Source organism: Pongo abelii, chromosome 16 (genome assembly GCF_028885655.2).
Source record: "Pongo abelii isolate AG06213 chromosome 16, NHGRI_mPonAbe1-v2.0_pri, whole genome shotgun sequence".
Classification (NCBI taxonomy): Eukaryota; Metazoa; Chordata; class Mammalia; order Primates; family Hominidae; genus Pongo; species Pongo abelii.
The window spans coordinates 45872412-45884910 of NC_072001.2; the positions used below are offsets into that span (position 1 = coordinate 45872412).

General features: G+C 41.8%; 1 protein-coding gene and 1 pseudogene across 1 annotated transcript in view; both read right to left on the bottom strand.

Annotated features, from left to right (window-relative positions):
- Window positions 1-1297: 1297 nt before the first annotated feature.
- On the bottom strand, window positions 1298-2987 carry LOC100939562 (farnesyl pyrophosphate synthase-like; annotated as a pseudogene).
- Window positions 2988-4903: 1916 nt separating this feature from the next.
- Window positions 4904-12499, bottom strand: part of UBR1 (ubiquitin protein ligase E3 component n-recognin 1) — a 155920-nt gene continuing 148324 nt past the window's right edge. The window contains exons 46-48 of the mRNA XM_024232699.3: window positions 12187-12357; window positions 10172-10273; window positions 4904-7480 (exon numbers count right to left, since the gene is read on the bottom strand). Coding sequence (XP_024088467.2) covers window positions 7339-7480; window positions 10172-10273; window positions 12187-12357 — 415 coding nt within the window. The 3' untranslated portion in view covers window positions 4904-7338. The remainder of the gene's footprint in view (window positions 7481-10171; window positions 10274-12186; window positions 12358-12499) is intronic.

Genomic DNA, 12499 nt, shown 5'->3' on the forward strand with positions numbered 1-12499 from the left:
GATTCTCCTGCCTCAGCCACTTGAGTAGCTGGGATTAAGGCATGCGCCACCACGCCCAGCTAATTTGTATTTTTAGTAGAGATGGAGTTTCTCCATGTTGGTCAGGCCGGTCTCAAACTCCTGACCTCAGGTCATCCGCCCATCTCGGCCTCCCAAAGTGCTGGGATTACAGGCGTGAGCCGCTGCGCCCGGCCCAAACTTCTAAATAAAGACGAAAACACTTCTAATATTAAACACTGAAATAAACGTGAACTATACATACATTTAAGAAAGACTGATAAAAACAGGTAAAATAATTATTTATCTGCTTATTCCAGCTCAGGGTCTCAGGTGTCCAGAGCCTATCCTGGCTGCAGCTCAGGGCACAGGGTGGGAACCACATTGTTTCACTATGTAGTCTATTTGCCTTTTTCCTCCTCTTTGGTGGTGTATTTTTTTTTTTTTTTTTTTTTTTGAGACAGAGTCTCGCTCTATTGCCCAGGCTGGAGTGCAGTGGCGCGATCTTGGCTCACTGCAAGCTCCGCCTCCTGGGTTCACACCATTCTCCTGCCTCAGCCTCCCGAGTAGCTGGGACTACAGGCGCCCGTCACCACGCCCAGCTAATTTTTTGTATTTTTAGTAGAGACGGGGTTTCACCATGTTAGCCAGCATGGTCTCGATCTCCTGACCTCATGATCCACCTGCCTTGGCCTCCCAAAGTGCTGGGATTACAGGCATGAGCCACCGCGCCCGGCCTTGGTGTTGTACTTCTAGCAGTAAATTTTATACTAACATCTTTACGAAATATTCTCTTTCCTTAAATACTGTTGGTTTCTTAATACGTGACCAATTTTGAAATTGCTTCTTACCCTGCTCCTTCTCTCTCACCATTTAGCCACTAGCTTTATCCTAGTGTCAATTTGTGTACTTGTTTTTGTTTTGTTTTGTTTATTTGTTTTTTGAGACGGAGTCTCGCTCTGTCGCCCAGGCTGGAGTGCAGTGGCGCAATCACGGCTCACTGCAAGCTCCGCCTCCCGGGTTCACGCCATTCTCTTGCCTCAGCCTCCTGAGTAGCTGGGACTACAGGCGCCCGCCACCACGCCGGACTAATTTTTCGTATTTTTAGTAGAGACAGGGTTTCACCATGTTAGCCAGGATGGTCTCGATCTCCTGACCTGGTGATCCACCCGCCTCAGCCTCCCAAAGTGCTGGGATTACAGGCGTGACCCACCGTGCCCGGCCACTTGTTTTTATTTCTTGATTTGTCACATTCAAGTGATACCTTTTTATTTATTTTTAATTTTTTTTTAAGGTTACACAATAATTTTTTGAGAGCCTCCTCTCCCCGCCCTTGCAGTCTCTGGTCACATTTTACGCTTGTAGATTTTGCATGTCAGCCCTAGAAAGATGGCTGGGGACACGGGAGCTGTGTACTGTTCAATGAGACCCATAATGTGGCTGTAACTGTCTTCCTATTATTGCAAGAACACGGCCGGCAGATCCAGCTCCTCATATAGTGCCTTCACCTGGGCCACCTTCTTGGCCTCCTTCTGCCTGTAATTCTCCTTCAGGATCTGGTACTGTTCTGGAGTGGCCCGTTGCAGACACTGAACCACCAGCCAGCTGCATTTGTTGTCCTGGATGTCAGTGCCAACTTTGCTGGTCACACTGGGGTCCCCAAAAGAGGTGAAGGTAATCATCCTGATCTGAAAGAACTCTCCCTCTCCCATCTCCAGCAGGATCTTCTTGGTATTGGTATGCTCCTTCTCTCTATCAATACCTGCCATGTACATGGCTGCAGCTACAGGAAGGTAGAAGGAGTAGAAACTGCCTTGTACTTGACGCTGGATTTGTACCTCTTTTCAGTGAATCTGCCAAGATCCGCATTGCCCTGGGGGGCTGTGATGAGGTCCAGGGTCTGCCCAATCTCAGTCTGATATAAACTCTGCAGGAAGAGCTGGATCAGGTTCTGGCAATAGGGCTGGCTCCCAGCAATAGAGCTTCAGCAGGCGGTAGATACATGCTTCCACAAGGATAGCATCACTGATGGCATCCAAACCCACGCCCGGCTTCTGAAACCAGCAGATCTGTTCCCAGCGGTGAGCAATGAATCCGTGATGTCATTTGCCACCAGGAACAAAGTTTGCAGCAGTTCCACACACCAGCCCATAGTCAGGGACCGCTGGAGACTCTCAGCATCCTGTTTCCTCAGCTCCACCAGCTCCCAGAATGCTACTAGCACCGTCAAAGCCCGGTGATACTTGCCTCCAATGGCATTGTACTACAGGACCTCTTTGCGCTGGGTGATAGCATCTCCTGTCTCTGGGTGCCTCATCTCATCCCCAATGATCTGGGAGAAGCACTGAACGAAATCCTGCTTTTCTTGCACATAAACATCTGATCTCTGGTCTCCATTCATTCTGAGGGACGAGCAGAGGGCTTTGTTCCCGGATGCGGGTTTCTGCTTGATACCTTTTTACTTCTGGCGAAAACCACTGATGTAATCAGTGAGCTTGTTTAACTTTCCACCCACTTGCCCTTTTTCTCCTATTTTTTGTTAGTTGTAATAATTCTACATCATTAGAGCATCCAATTTTGTCTCTCATCCCCCCATCTGTACAATTAAACATATGCAACACTCACCCCCAGACCTTATGCCAAGGCTTCTATACTCATTTACGATTGTCTGAAGCTTGCTCACTGGTAAATTTCTTAGGAAAGGCTCATGGGAAAAAATATTCCCTGAGTATTAGCATGCTCTGAACTATCTGTGTGGACTTTATACTTGGACAGTTTGTCTGGATGTGAAAATCCTTTGGTGTTGACTCTTCTGGGTTTTTACAATGTTCTCTTTCAAAACATGTTCAAGTTTTTTTTTTTCCCAAGAAATTTTAACCTAATTATAGTTTTCCATTTGTGTTCTGTTCCATTGCTTTTTCTTTCTTCAGGGAGTCCAATGAATATATATCAAATCTTCTTTATCCTAAATCCTTTTTTTCTCCTTCCCTGCCCCCCCCCTTTTTTTTTTTTTTTTAAGTCAGGGTGTCACTCTGGCACACAGGCTGGAGGGCAGTGGTGTGATGTCAGCTCACTGCAACCTTGACCTCCTTCTCAAGGGATCTTCCCACCTCCGCTTCCCAAGTAGCTGGGACTACAGGTGCGCCACAATGCCCAGGTCTTTCCAGCTTTTCCTTACTGTGCATTCCATTGGTAACTTTTCATTTTTGTCTTCCTTCTTAGTCTTCATTTCTATTTTTTCCCCAAATTTCGCTTGACTGATCTGGGTGACAGAGTGAGACTCTGACTCAAAACAAAAAACAGACAAAAACCCTTCTTTGCCTTCAGTGTTGCCCCTCATAGAATTTTTTTTTTTTTTTGAGATGGAGTCTCACTCTGTCTCCAGGCTGGAGTGCAATGGCACAATCTCAGCTCACTGCAATCTCCGCCTCCCGCGTTCAAGTGACTCTCCCGCCTCAGCCTCCTGAGTAGCTGGGACTACAGGTGTGCACCACCATGCCCAGCTAATTTTTGTATTTTTGGTACAGATGGGGTTTCACCATGTTGGCCAGGATGGTCTTGATCTCTTGACCTTGTGATCCGCCTGCCTCGGCCTCCCAAAGTGCTGGAATTATAGGCGTGAGTCACCATGCCCGGCTACCTCATAGAATATTTTAAAGCTTAAAACTAAAGCAATTGCTTCTAACCTTTTAAAAATTCCAGGTACCCTTTTCTCAAATGAAAGCTTACACAGAAACTCAAAATGAAAAATCACAACTATCCAGCTTTGGCACTCTTTCCCCTCTCGGGCCTACGTTTCTCCCAGAATCTTTGGCACTTAGTCTGAAAATCACCAAGCTAAAAAGAAAGCAACCTCTTCATTTTATGAAGAGTCATGGCTCAGAAATGGAAGAAAACCACCCTGCTTATTTTAAGGCTCAATCCCACAAGATTGATTCCAGATCGAGGGTGAGAACTGGGCATTTGTATTTTGTTAATACTCTCTAGGTGACTTTAATGCACAGTTAAGTTTGAGAACCATCACACTAGATGTATGCTGCCCAATATGGTAGCCACCAGCCACACATGACTACATTTAAATTAACTAAAAATTAAAAATTCAGGCCCTCAGTTGCACTAGCCACATCACAAGTGTTCAATAGCCACATGAGAATAGTGACTGCCATTCTGTACGGTAAATACACACAGAACATTTTTTTTTTCGAGACAGAGTCTCACTCTGTCACCCAGGCTGGAGTACAATGGTGTGATCTCAGCTCACTGCAAGCTCCGCCTCCTGGGTTCACGCCATTCTCCTGCCTCAGCCACCTGAGTAGCTGGGACTACAGGCGCCCGCCACCACGCCTGGCTAATTTTTTGCATTTTTAGTAGAGACGGGGTTTCACCGTGTTAGCCAGGATGGTCTCAATCTCCTGACTTCGTGATCCGCCCGCCTCGGCCTCCCAAAGTGATGGGATTACAGGCTTGAGCCACTGCACCTGGCCAGAACATTTCTATTATTGCAAAACTCTTCTGGATACTGCTGCTCTAGACAGTTGTCTCCATATTAGAGTGTGCATACCCAAAAGGATGCAGATTGGATTGGAAGATATTTAAATATCTATTTCTATTTTTAACTGATTTTTAAATCTCCTTATAAAGCTATGTTTTACAATTTGCATGATGTATTAGTAAAGCACTGCATATAGAATATAAAATATGTGTATGTGTTTATATTCTATTTGGTATGCATGCTAAAAACTATTTATTGATGGAGTATATGGCTAAAAAGTTTGGAGACCCATGTATACTAAACACCTATGTCTTTTAAAACATTTGCCTGGGCTGACAAAGGTTTCAACTGGAGAGTCTTCCTAGGCAGATTTTTATACTTTAAACACAAATCCCCAAACATGAGAAGTCCCTATTTTTCTTTTTAAATATACACATATATTTTATTTTAAAAAGCACAAGAACATTATACAAGTTTTAAATTTACATTTTTGCAATAAAAGTTATCAATATATGCATTATTTGTATAACTTCATCATGGATGGAATTTGAATCAGTGGTATAAACATGTTGCAGTCACTAAATATAGATCATCATCACAGTGAACCAAAATGCATAGTTGTTATGAAATGACGAATGACCACTAAAAGGTGAACTCACAGCCCATACACCAATATAATAAATTAATTATACAGATATATTTTTCTTCACCATATCATTAAAATTCTCACTAGCCCCTTACCAAACATTAGAAAAACACAGTTCTGGAGCCATCCTGTTGAACCAGTGCCTTCACATACTACACTAAAGAAAATAAAGTGACTCAGTTGCTTGTTTGTAAGTAAACTTCATAAGCATAATTGTTTGCAATGATTAAGGTAAATCACTAGGACATTTGAACATAATGAGAAACCCCTGGGGCCTGGGGCAGCACTGAGACATATGCTCATCTACAGTGCAAAAATCTGAATCAATCTCAATCAGTGGAACGCAATATGAAATGGGTTCTTTGGCAGTAAAGGTCTGGCTGGCCATTGCCAGATAGTCCCTCTGTCCTCTTGAGAGCCTAACTCCAGAATTTATTAAGTTAATATAAAAAGGACTAAAAATAAAGTCAGTTTATCTTTGCTAAATTGGGGCCCATCTATTAGGGTAGAAGTCAGTATCTTCTGTTTCCTATTCTAGCCCAGATTTCCCAGTCAAACAATCCACTCAATACAATTATATAAGAAACAAACACACATGTTCAAATATTTTAATCATTCTGGCAAATCTGACAAACTGAATACTGAATTTCCTGATCCTTACCTGTTATTGTTACAAATTGTTCACTAGAGATGTATCTATTTATCCGGATACCTTCTAAATTGTAATTATTCAAGTAGAAAATCATGATTGTGATTCTGATGCCTGCTCATGCCAATCCCTTACTGCAAAATCCACTTTTCTTTACATAAAAGTACCAAAAAAATCTAGCCCCAAATGTGCATCACTAATCACTTAGCAAATATATTTTACTTGCTTGCCTTTGCTGAGCAAAAAGAAGGTAGGAAAACATTTACACACATATGTGAGACACTAATAGCCAAGGGCAAAATAAGATACAGTCTTTGAATGCGTCTTTCAAGGTTCTAACATTACCCCAGAAACAACTTAAGTTAAAATGGAAGGTTTCCATTTATCTTCTATCTGCTGTTTTATATCACAATCTCTTGATACAAAAAACAAAAGCCAGGAACCAAGAAGTCTATGCACAAATTCAGGAGAGCTCTATTATTTATAAACAAGATGGCTCAACCACAGCATGTTATAACAGGACACAGACTATTGATCACATGGCTTTTTTGGTGGTTTGTACTAGTCATAAAATCAGAGTTTATGAAAAGGTTGCACACAGACAACATCAAGGATTTGTCTTTTACAAAGATATAGAAGATTGCGGAATTGGTTTAAATCTGATTGTTCTAATTTACAGTTGTCATAATCCACTCATTGCGAGAATTTTCTTATCTTCATTCGACAGTTTTTACATCAGAATTACAAGAGGTTTCTGAGAGTCAAATAGGATGGTGCCACAATCTCCTTGCAGAATGAGATTTGCCTTTGGAAAATGTCAAGTATTATTTCAAAACTCAATAAAGCTACTGGTAGTCAGAGGTGAGAACTGCAAGCTCTTTGTACCGTCAGGAATGAATAACAAATACATTACCCTAACTTTTCTTGAGGCCTACAGTGAGAAAAAAGCTTTTCCACATTGGCAGAAATCATCCTCTGTCCATATAGAGATTGAGTTTAATTTGTGGTGATAGCAGCAGGTGGCACATTAGGGGTATTTCCTTAAAAGAGAAATAATAAAAATTTTATTTTTGGAATCTTTCTCAAGTATATTGCATGGTTTCTGCAATTCTTCTTTAGCTGCAAGGAAGACTATGACAGATTATCAGAATTTCAGTGATCCAATGTCAGCTGAACTAAACTTGGGGGGAAAACACCAAATACAAAATTGCAGAAGAGTTAACCAACATATAAAATGTCCACAACTGTTTTGACGTGACTTCATCTACCAAGTGGATGAAATAAAATGAAATGAGACAAATTATGAAGGGGAATAAATTTCCTGGAAATACTAGCACATAAAACAGATTCATCTATGTCCTTTTTTCCTGTGAAGCATATGTTTGCTAATTGAAAGCAATATTCCATTAAGAAATATTTTATTGATGTAAGTGAACCTGGACATAGAACAAAAGACCCTCCAATACTTCCCCAGCCCTCAGAAAGTTTTCCATAATTTTGAATCAGCCTTTATTACTGTCGTCATTTGTGACTGTCTTGAGGCAGAGTTGGAGCTCACAGTAATTGCCAGTTGAATCCAAATAACATCTGATTAGTCTCTTGGCTCCTAGCAATCTCTTCTATAATGCAGTGTTGTTGCCAGACCAAATGGAGCTTCCGATACCGCTCACGAGATAAATGAAGGGGGTTGCCCCTCCTTTAGGGAAAAAAGAAAAAACAACATGTAAGTTTGAATCTAGTAACTGCCACATCTTTATTGTCTAAATTAGTATGCACTCTTGAGATGTTCCTGGAGCCGGCAGGACTCACCAGCACAGGGCTTAAAAAGGGATATTTTCCCTTCACCATTGATCACTAAGAACTTGACAGGCTACTTAGCTAATAAAGCAGAAATGTACTCCTTGACCATTCATAAAATAGGTCAGGTATATTATGGCATTATGGGACCTCACTTAAATGGTCAGTGAGGTTTATAACTTGAAGCAGCACTATTCTTTTTTGGTGGTTAGCTTGAACAGCTTTTTGGCTTCATATTGTTATCTAGCTTCAATTTATGATCTTTGCACAGTAGAGGTTAGGCCTGACGTATAACACTAGGCCCTAAAATTATATTTTGCTACTCAGAGATATTTGGTTGTAACTGTCCTTACGATATGAAAAACAGGCTGGTTATTAGCAAATAATTTAATAAAATAATTATACTTCAATTCTAGAGTTGTACAGTTTTTAACACTGTATAACAGCTAATCCAAAATGACTTAAGTCTGGCTGTTGCCCCGAATGGAGAACTGTGAGATTCTAATTCCTTGAGACATTTAAGTGTCTCAGCTGGTTGGGGATTTTTTTTTTTGGAGATGGAGTTTCGCTCTTTTTGCCCAGGCTGCAGTGCCGTGGTACGATCACGGCTCAGGGCAACCTCTGCCTTCTGGTTTCAAGCAATTCTCCTGCCTCAGCCTCCAGAGTAGCTGGGATTGCAGGTGCCCACCACGACACCTGGCTAATTTTTTTTGTATTTTTAGTAGAGACAGGGTTTCACCATTTGGCCAGGCTAGTCTCGAACTCCTGACCTTGTGATCCGCCCGCCTCGGCCTCCCAAAGTGCTGGGATTACAGGCGTGAGCCACCGCGGCCACCTGGTTGGGGATTTTTAAACTGCCAAATTAATGTTAAAACTCTGCTTTGTACCCTTGTGGAACAACTAAGATTATTCTCAGTCGTTAACTACTTTCACCACTCTGCTTTTCTCCCTAAACCTAAAGACAGGTCAAATGTCATCCGAATAAAAAGAAAGCTCTGTATGATCTAAGGTCCCAAGCCCCATATAATAAGCCTATTCTTTCTGAGCAATATTTCAAAGGAACAAAATTTCAGTGAACCAAAAAGAGTTTATTGTAAGGAGGTCTAATCTTTATCTATACGTACTTTTGAGATCACTGTCAGTCTCCTCATTTTCATAAGCCATCGGTAGGACCCCAGTTCCTACCACCAGGGAAGGATACAGAAAAGTTCAGGATTCTAAAGAATCTAAAGAAGGAAAGAAGGCTGATATAGCTGGCCAATAAAAAGTCTCAGTTGGGTGCGGTGGCTCATGCCTGTAATCCCAGCACTTTGGGAGGCCAAGTGGGCAGATCAACTGAGGTCAGGAGTTTGAGACCAGTCTGGCCAACATAGTGAAACCCCATCACTACTAAAAATACAAAAAAAATTAGCCGGGTGTGGTGGTGCATGTCTATAGTCCCAGCTACTTGGGAGGCTGAGGCAGGAGAATCGCTTGAACTCTGGAGGTAGAGGTTGCAGTAAGCCGAGATCCAGCCTGGGTGACAGAGTGAGAGACTGTCTCAAAAAACAAAGAAAAAAAAAAGTTTCAAGTATTGCAATGGAAACAATATCTTTAAACCAAACTTCATCACTGGACACTACAAACTTATACTATCAGTGTCAATCCTTTTAAGTAATTCTGAAGAAAGGTTGATTACAAATAATAGAACACTGAAACATTAAGATGGCTGGTGTCTTTAAAAATTTTGGAAAAATACTACCTTCAAATTTTGGAGAAGTTGCTGAAAATTATGTGCTGAAGAATGACATCATATTTTTAAAATTTGAAGCCATTTAAAAAATAGCTCTCGGCTGGGCATGGTGGCTCATGCCTGTAATCCCAGCACTTTGGGAGGCTGAGGTGGGTAGATCACTTGAGGTCAGGAATTCCAGACCAGCCTGGCCAAGATGGTGAAACCCTGTCTCTACTAAAAATACAAAAATTAGCCGGGCGTGGTGGCGCATGCCTGTAGTCCCAGCTACTCGGGAGGCTGGGGTGGGAGATTCACTTGAACCCGGGAGGCAGAGGTTGCAGTGAGCTGAGATAGCGCCACTGCACTGTAGCCTGGGTGAAACAGGGAGACTCTGTCTCCCAAAATAAATAAATAAATACATAAATAAATACATAAATAAATAAAATAAAAAGTAGCTCTCAATTACTTTTTTTTTTTTGAGACAGAATCTCCCTCTGTCGCCCAGGCTGGAGTGCAGTAGGCGATCTTGGCTCACTGCAACCTCCTGGGTTCAAGTGATTCTCCTACCTCAGCCTCCCAAGTAGCTGGGATTACAGGCATGCACCACCACGCCCGGCTAATTTTTGTATGTTTAGCAGCGATGGGTTTTCACCATGTTGGCCAGGCTGGTCTCAAACTCCTGGCCGCAAATGATCTGCCTGCTTCGGCCTCCCAAAGTGCTAGGAATACAGGTATAAGCCACGGTGTCCGGCCTCAATTACCTTTTGTGATTAAAGAACTATTACCGTTTACATACAATAATGTGACTGAAGTAGAAAACAATCAATATAAAAGAGAACTTATTGAAACCTTCCTATTATAAAAAAAAAATCTTACTTCAGGCCAGGGTCTGTTTCTCCATATTCATCCAAGTAAGGAGCTGGATAGGCACAGCCTCTGGCTTTACCTTCAACCAGGACCACTCGGCATTCTCTGATTCTGAAAGAGAAAATCAATAGGAAATACGGTTAAGTGTATGTGTGCAAATGATAGGCACTGCATCAACGTTAATCTAGAGAAAAGACATGGCCAATATCTGTTAGAAATTCAGTAAAAAGACAATATAAACAGACAAATAGACTAAATTATGTTTTGTCTAAATAAAAGAGAACACATATTGCTATTTCTGTTGAAGCTATAGAAAAGCAGCAGTGGATTTGGTGAAATGAGATCATTTATACTGACGGAATCTGTTGAAGGGAGGAAACTGTCCTACTTCAGCCACAGACACCTTGGAAAATGGTGGCTGGGGTTGTTTCTATTCTAATTCCTGACACAACCTGGAGAGGGGAGGGAACCTCACAGAAGAACAGAATCACATCTCCTAGTCTGAAAACCTCAAGCCAGACAGAATACCAACTAGGGAAGTATGCCAGCTTTTCTGGTTAGAGCTGGCCTGAAACACTGCAGATTAGAAAGAGCCACTACCACCCTGAAGGCACTTGGGACTTTTATGTCTCTTGGGAAATAGACATAAAAAAGGCTTGCGTACACATGTATGGGGGATAAGTACTTTACAGATAAATTATAAAATAAACAGCTGAGATAAGGTAGTGGGTTTACTTGCTGTGGGTTCCCTAAAAATAGGTGTTTGGGTTTGGCTTCCATACATTCTTTCCCCTTCGTTCAAAAGATGCCTATGAGCAATGATTACATATTTCACAGTTAGAAAGACATTTGGGTTTATGTAACAGAAACTGTGTTACATGAGGAGAGCGGAAAGAAAAAGGATATATATCCACTTTGAATTTTATTTCTCTGCAGGCAACTTAAACTCTTCTTTCATAAATATAAGTGATACTTTTCTTTTTTTTCCCAGATAGAGTCTTGCTCTGTCGCCCAGGCTGGAGTGCAGTGGTGTGATCTCGGCTCACTGCAACCTCCACCTCCCAGATTCCAGCGAATTCTCCTGCCTCAGCCTTCTGAGTAGCTGGGATTACAGGCATGCACCACCACGCCCAGCTAACGTTTGTCTTCTTAGCAGAGATGGGGTTTCACCATGTTGGCCAGGCTGGTCTTGAACTCTTGACCTTGTGATCTACCTGCCTCGGGCCTCCCAAAGTGTTGGGATTAAAGGCATGAGCCACCACGCCCGGCCATAAGTGACTATTTTTCTATCCTCAATCTTTTGCTGAAAGACCAGGAGAAATGGTGGGTTGATAGACGAAATAAAGATATCACAGGACAATCTAAAGTAACAATTTACATGTACTTTTTTTTTTGATAGAGGATCTCACTCTGTTGCCCAGGCTAGAATGCAATGGCACGATCACGGCCTTGAACTCCCAGGCTCAAGCAGCCCATCCACCTCAGCCTCTCAAGTAGCTGGGACTACAGCCATATGCTACCATGCCTGGCTAATTTTTTATAGAGATGGGGTCTCGCCATGCTGCCCAGGCTGATCTTGAACTCCTGACCTCAACTGATCCTCTTGCCTCAGCCTCCCAAAGTGCTGGGATTACAGGCATAGGTCACTGTGCCTGGCCTACATGTACCTTTTATTTGTTTATTTTTATTTATTTTAAAGAGCTCATCTTCCAGGAAGAGTACTTTTTAAATATAAGTTTCAGGACTCGAAGTTCCTTCATTATACGTGAGTATTATATAATACCAGAGCAATTAATACAAACTCTATCCTATTTAAGATTTTCCATAAATAATGGAAATGTGAATAGAAACTTATTCTTTTTTCACAGTATCTTCTCAAATGCAATTTCATGTCAATAACAGGTTAATACTCTAACTTCTGATTGATTATTTGCTATCAACACAGTGTCCCACCACAGTGACCCCCAGATTGGATCCAGATTCCTTAAGTCCATCATGAAGCTTCCAGAACACTCACTACTCACTTTAGGAAAATGCAGACTCCGGCTCCACAGTGAAGTGCGTGAAAAATACAAGCTCCAACCTCTTCCCCATTCACAATTTCCTGGCAGCAAATGTTCTGAGAACATAGTATAGCCCCACAGAAAAGGCAGAGGACAGGATGCTTTCGCTCATCATCTGCAGACCGTGGGCACCTCGAAAGGGAAGAAAACATTTAGAGAATGGTGGAAAAACAAAACAAAACAAATAAGTACCATATATCCTGTTAGCAATCAAGCATGTTTTCATCACTGACCCCTTTCCAGGAAGAAAGCTCTTAAAACACAAGGAAACATT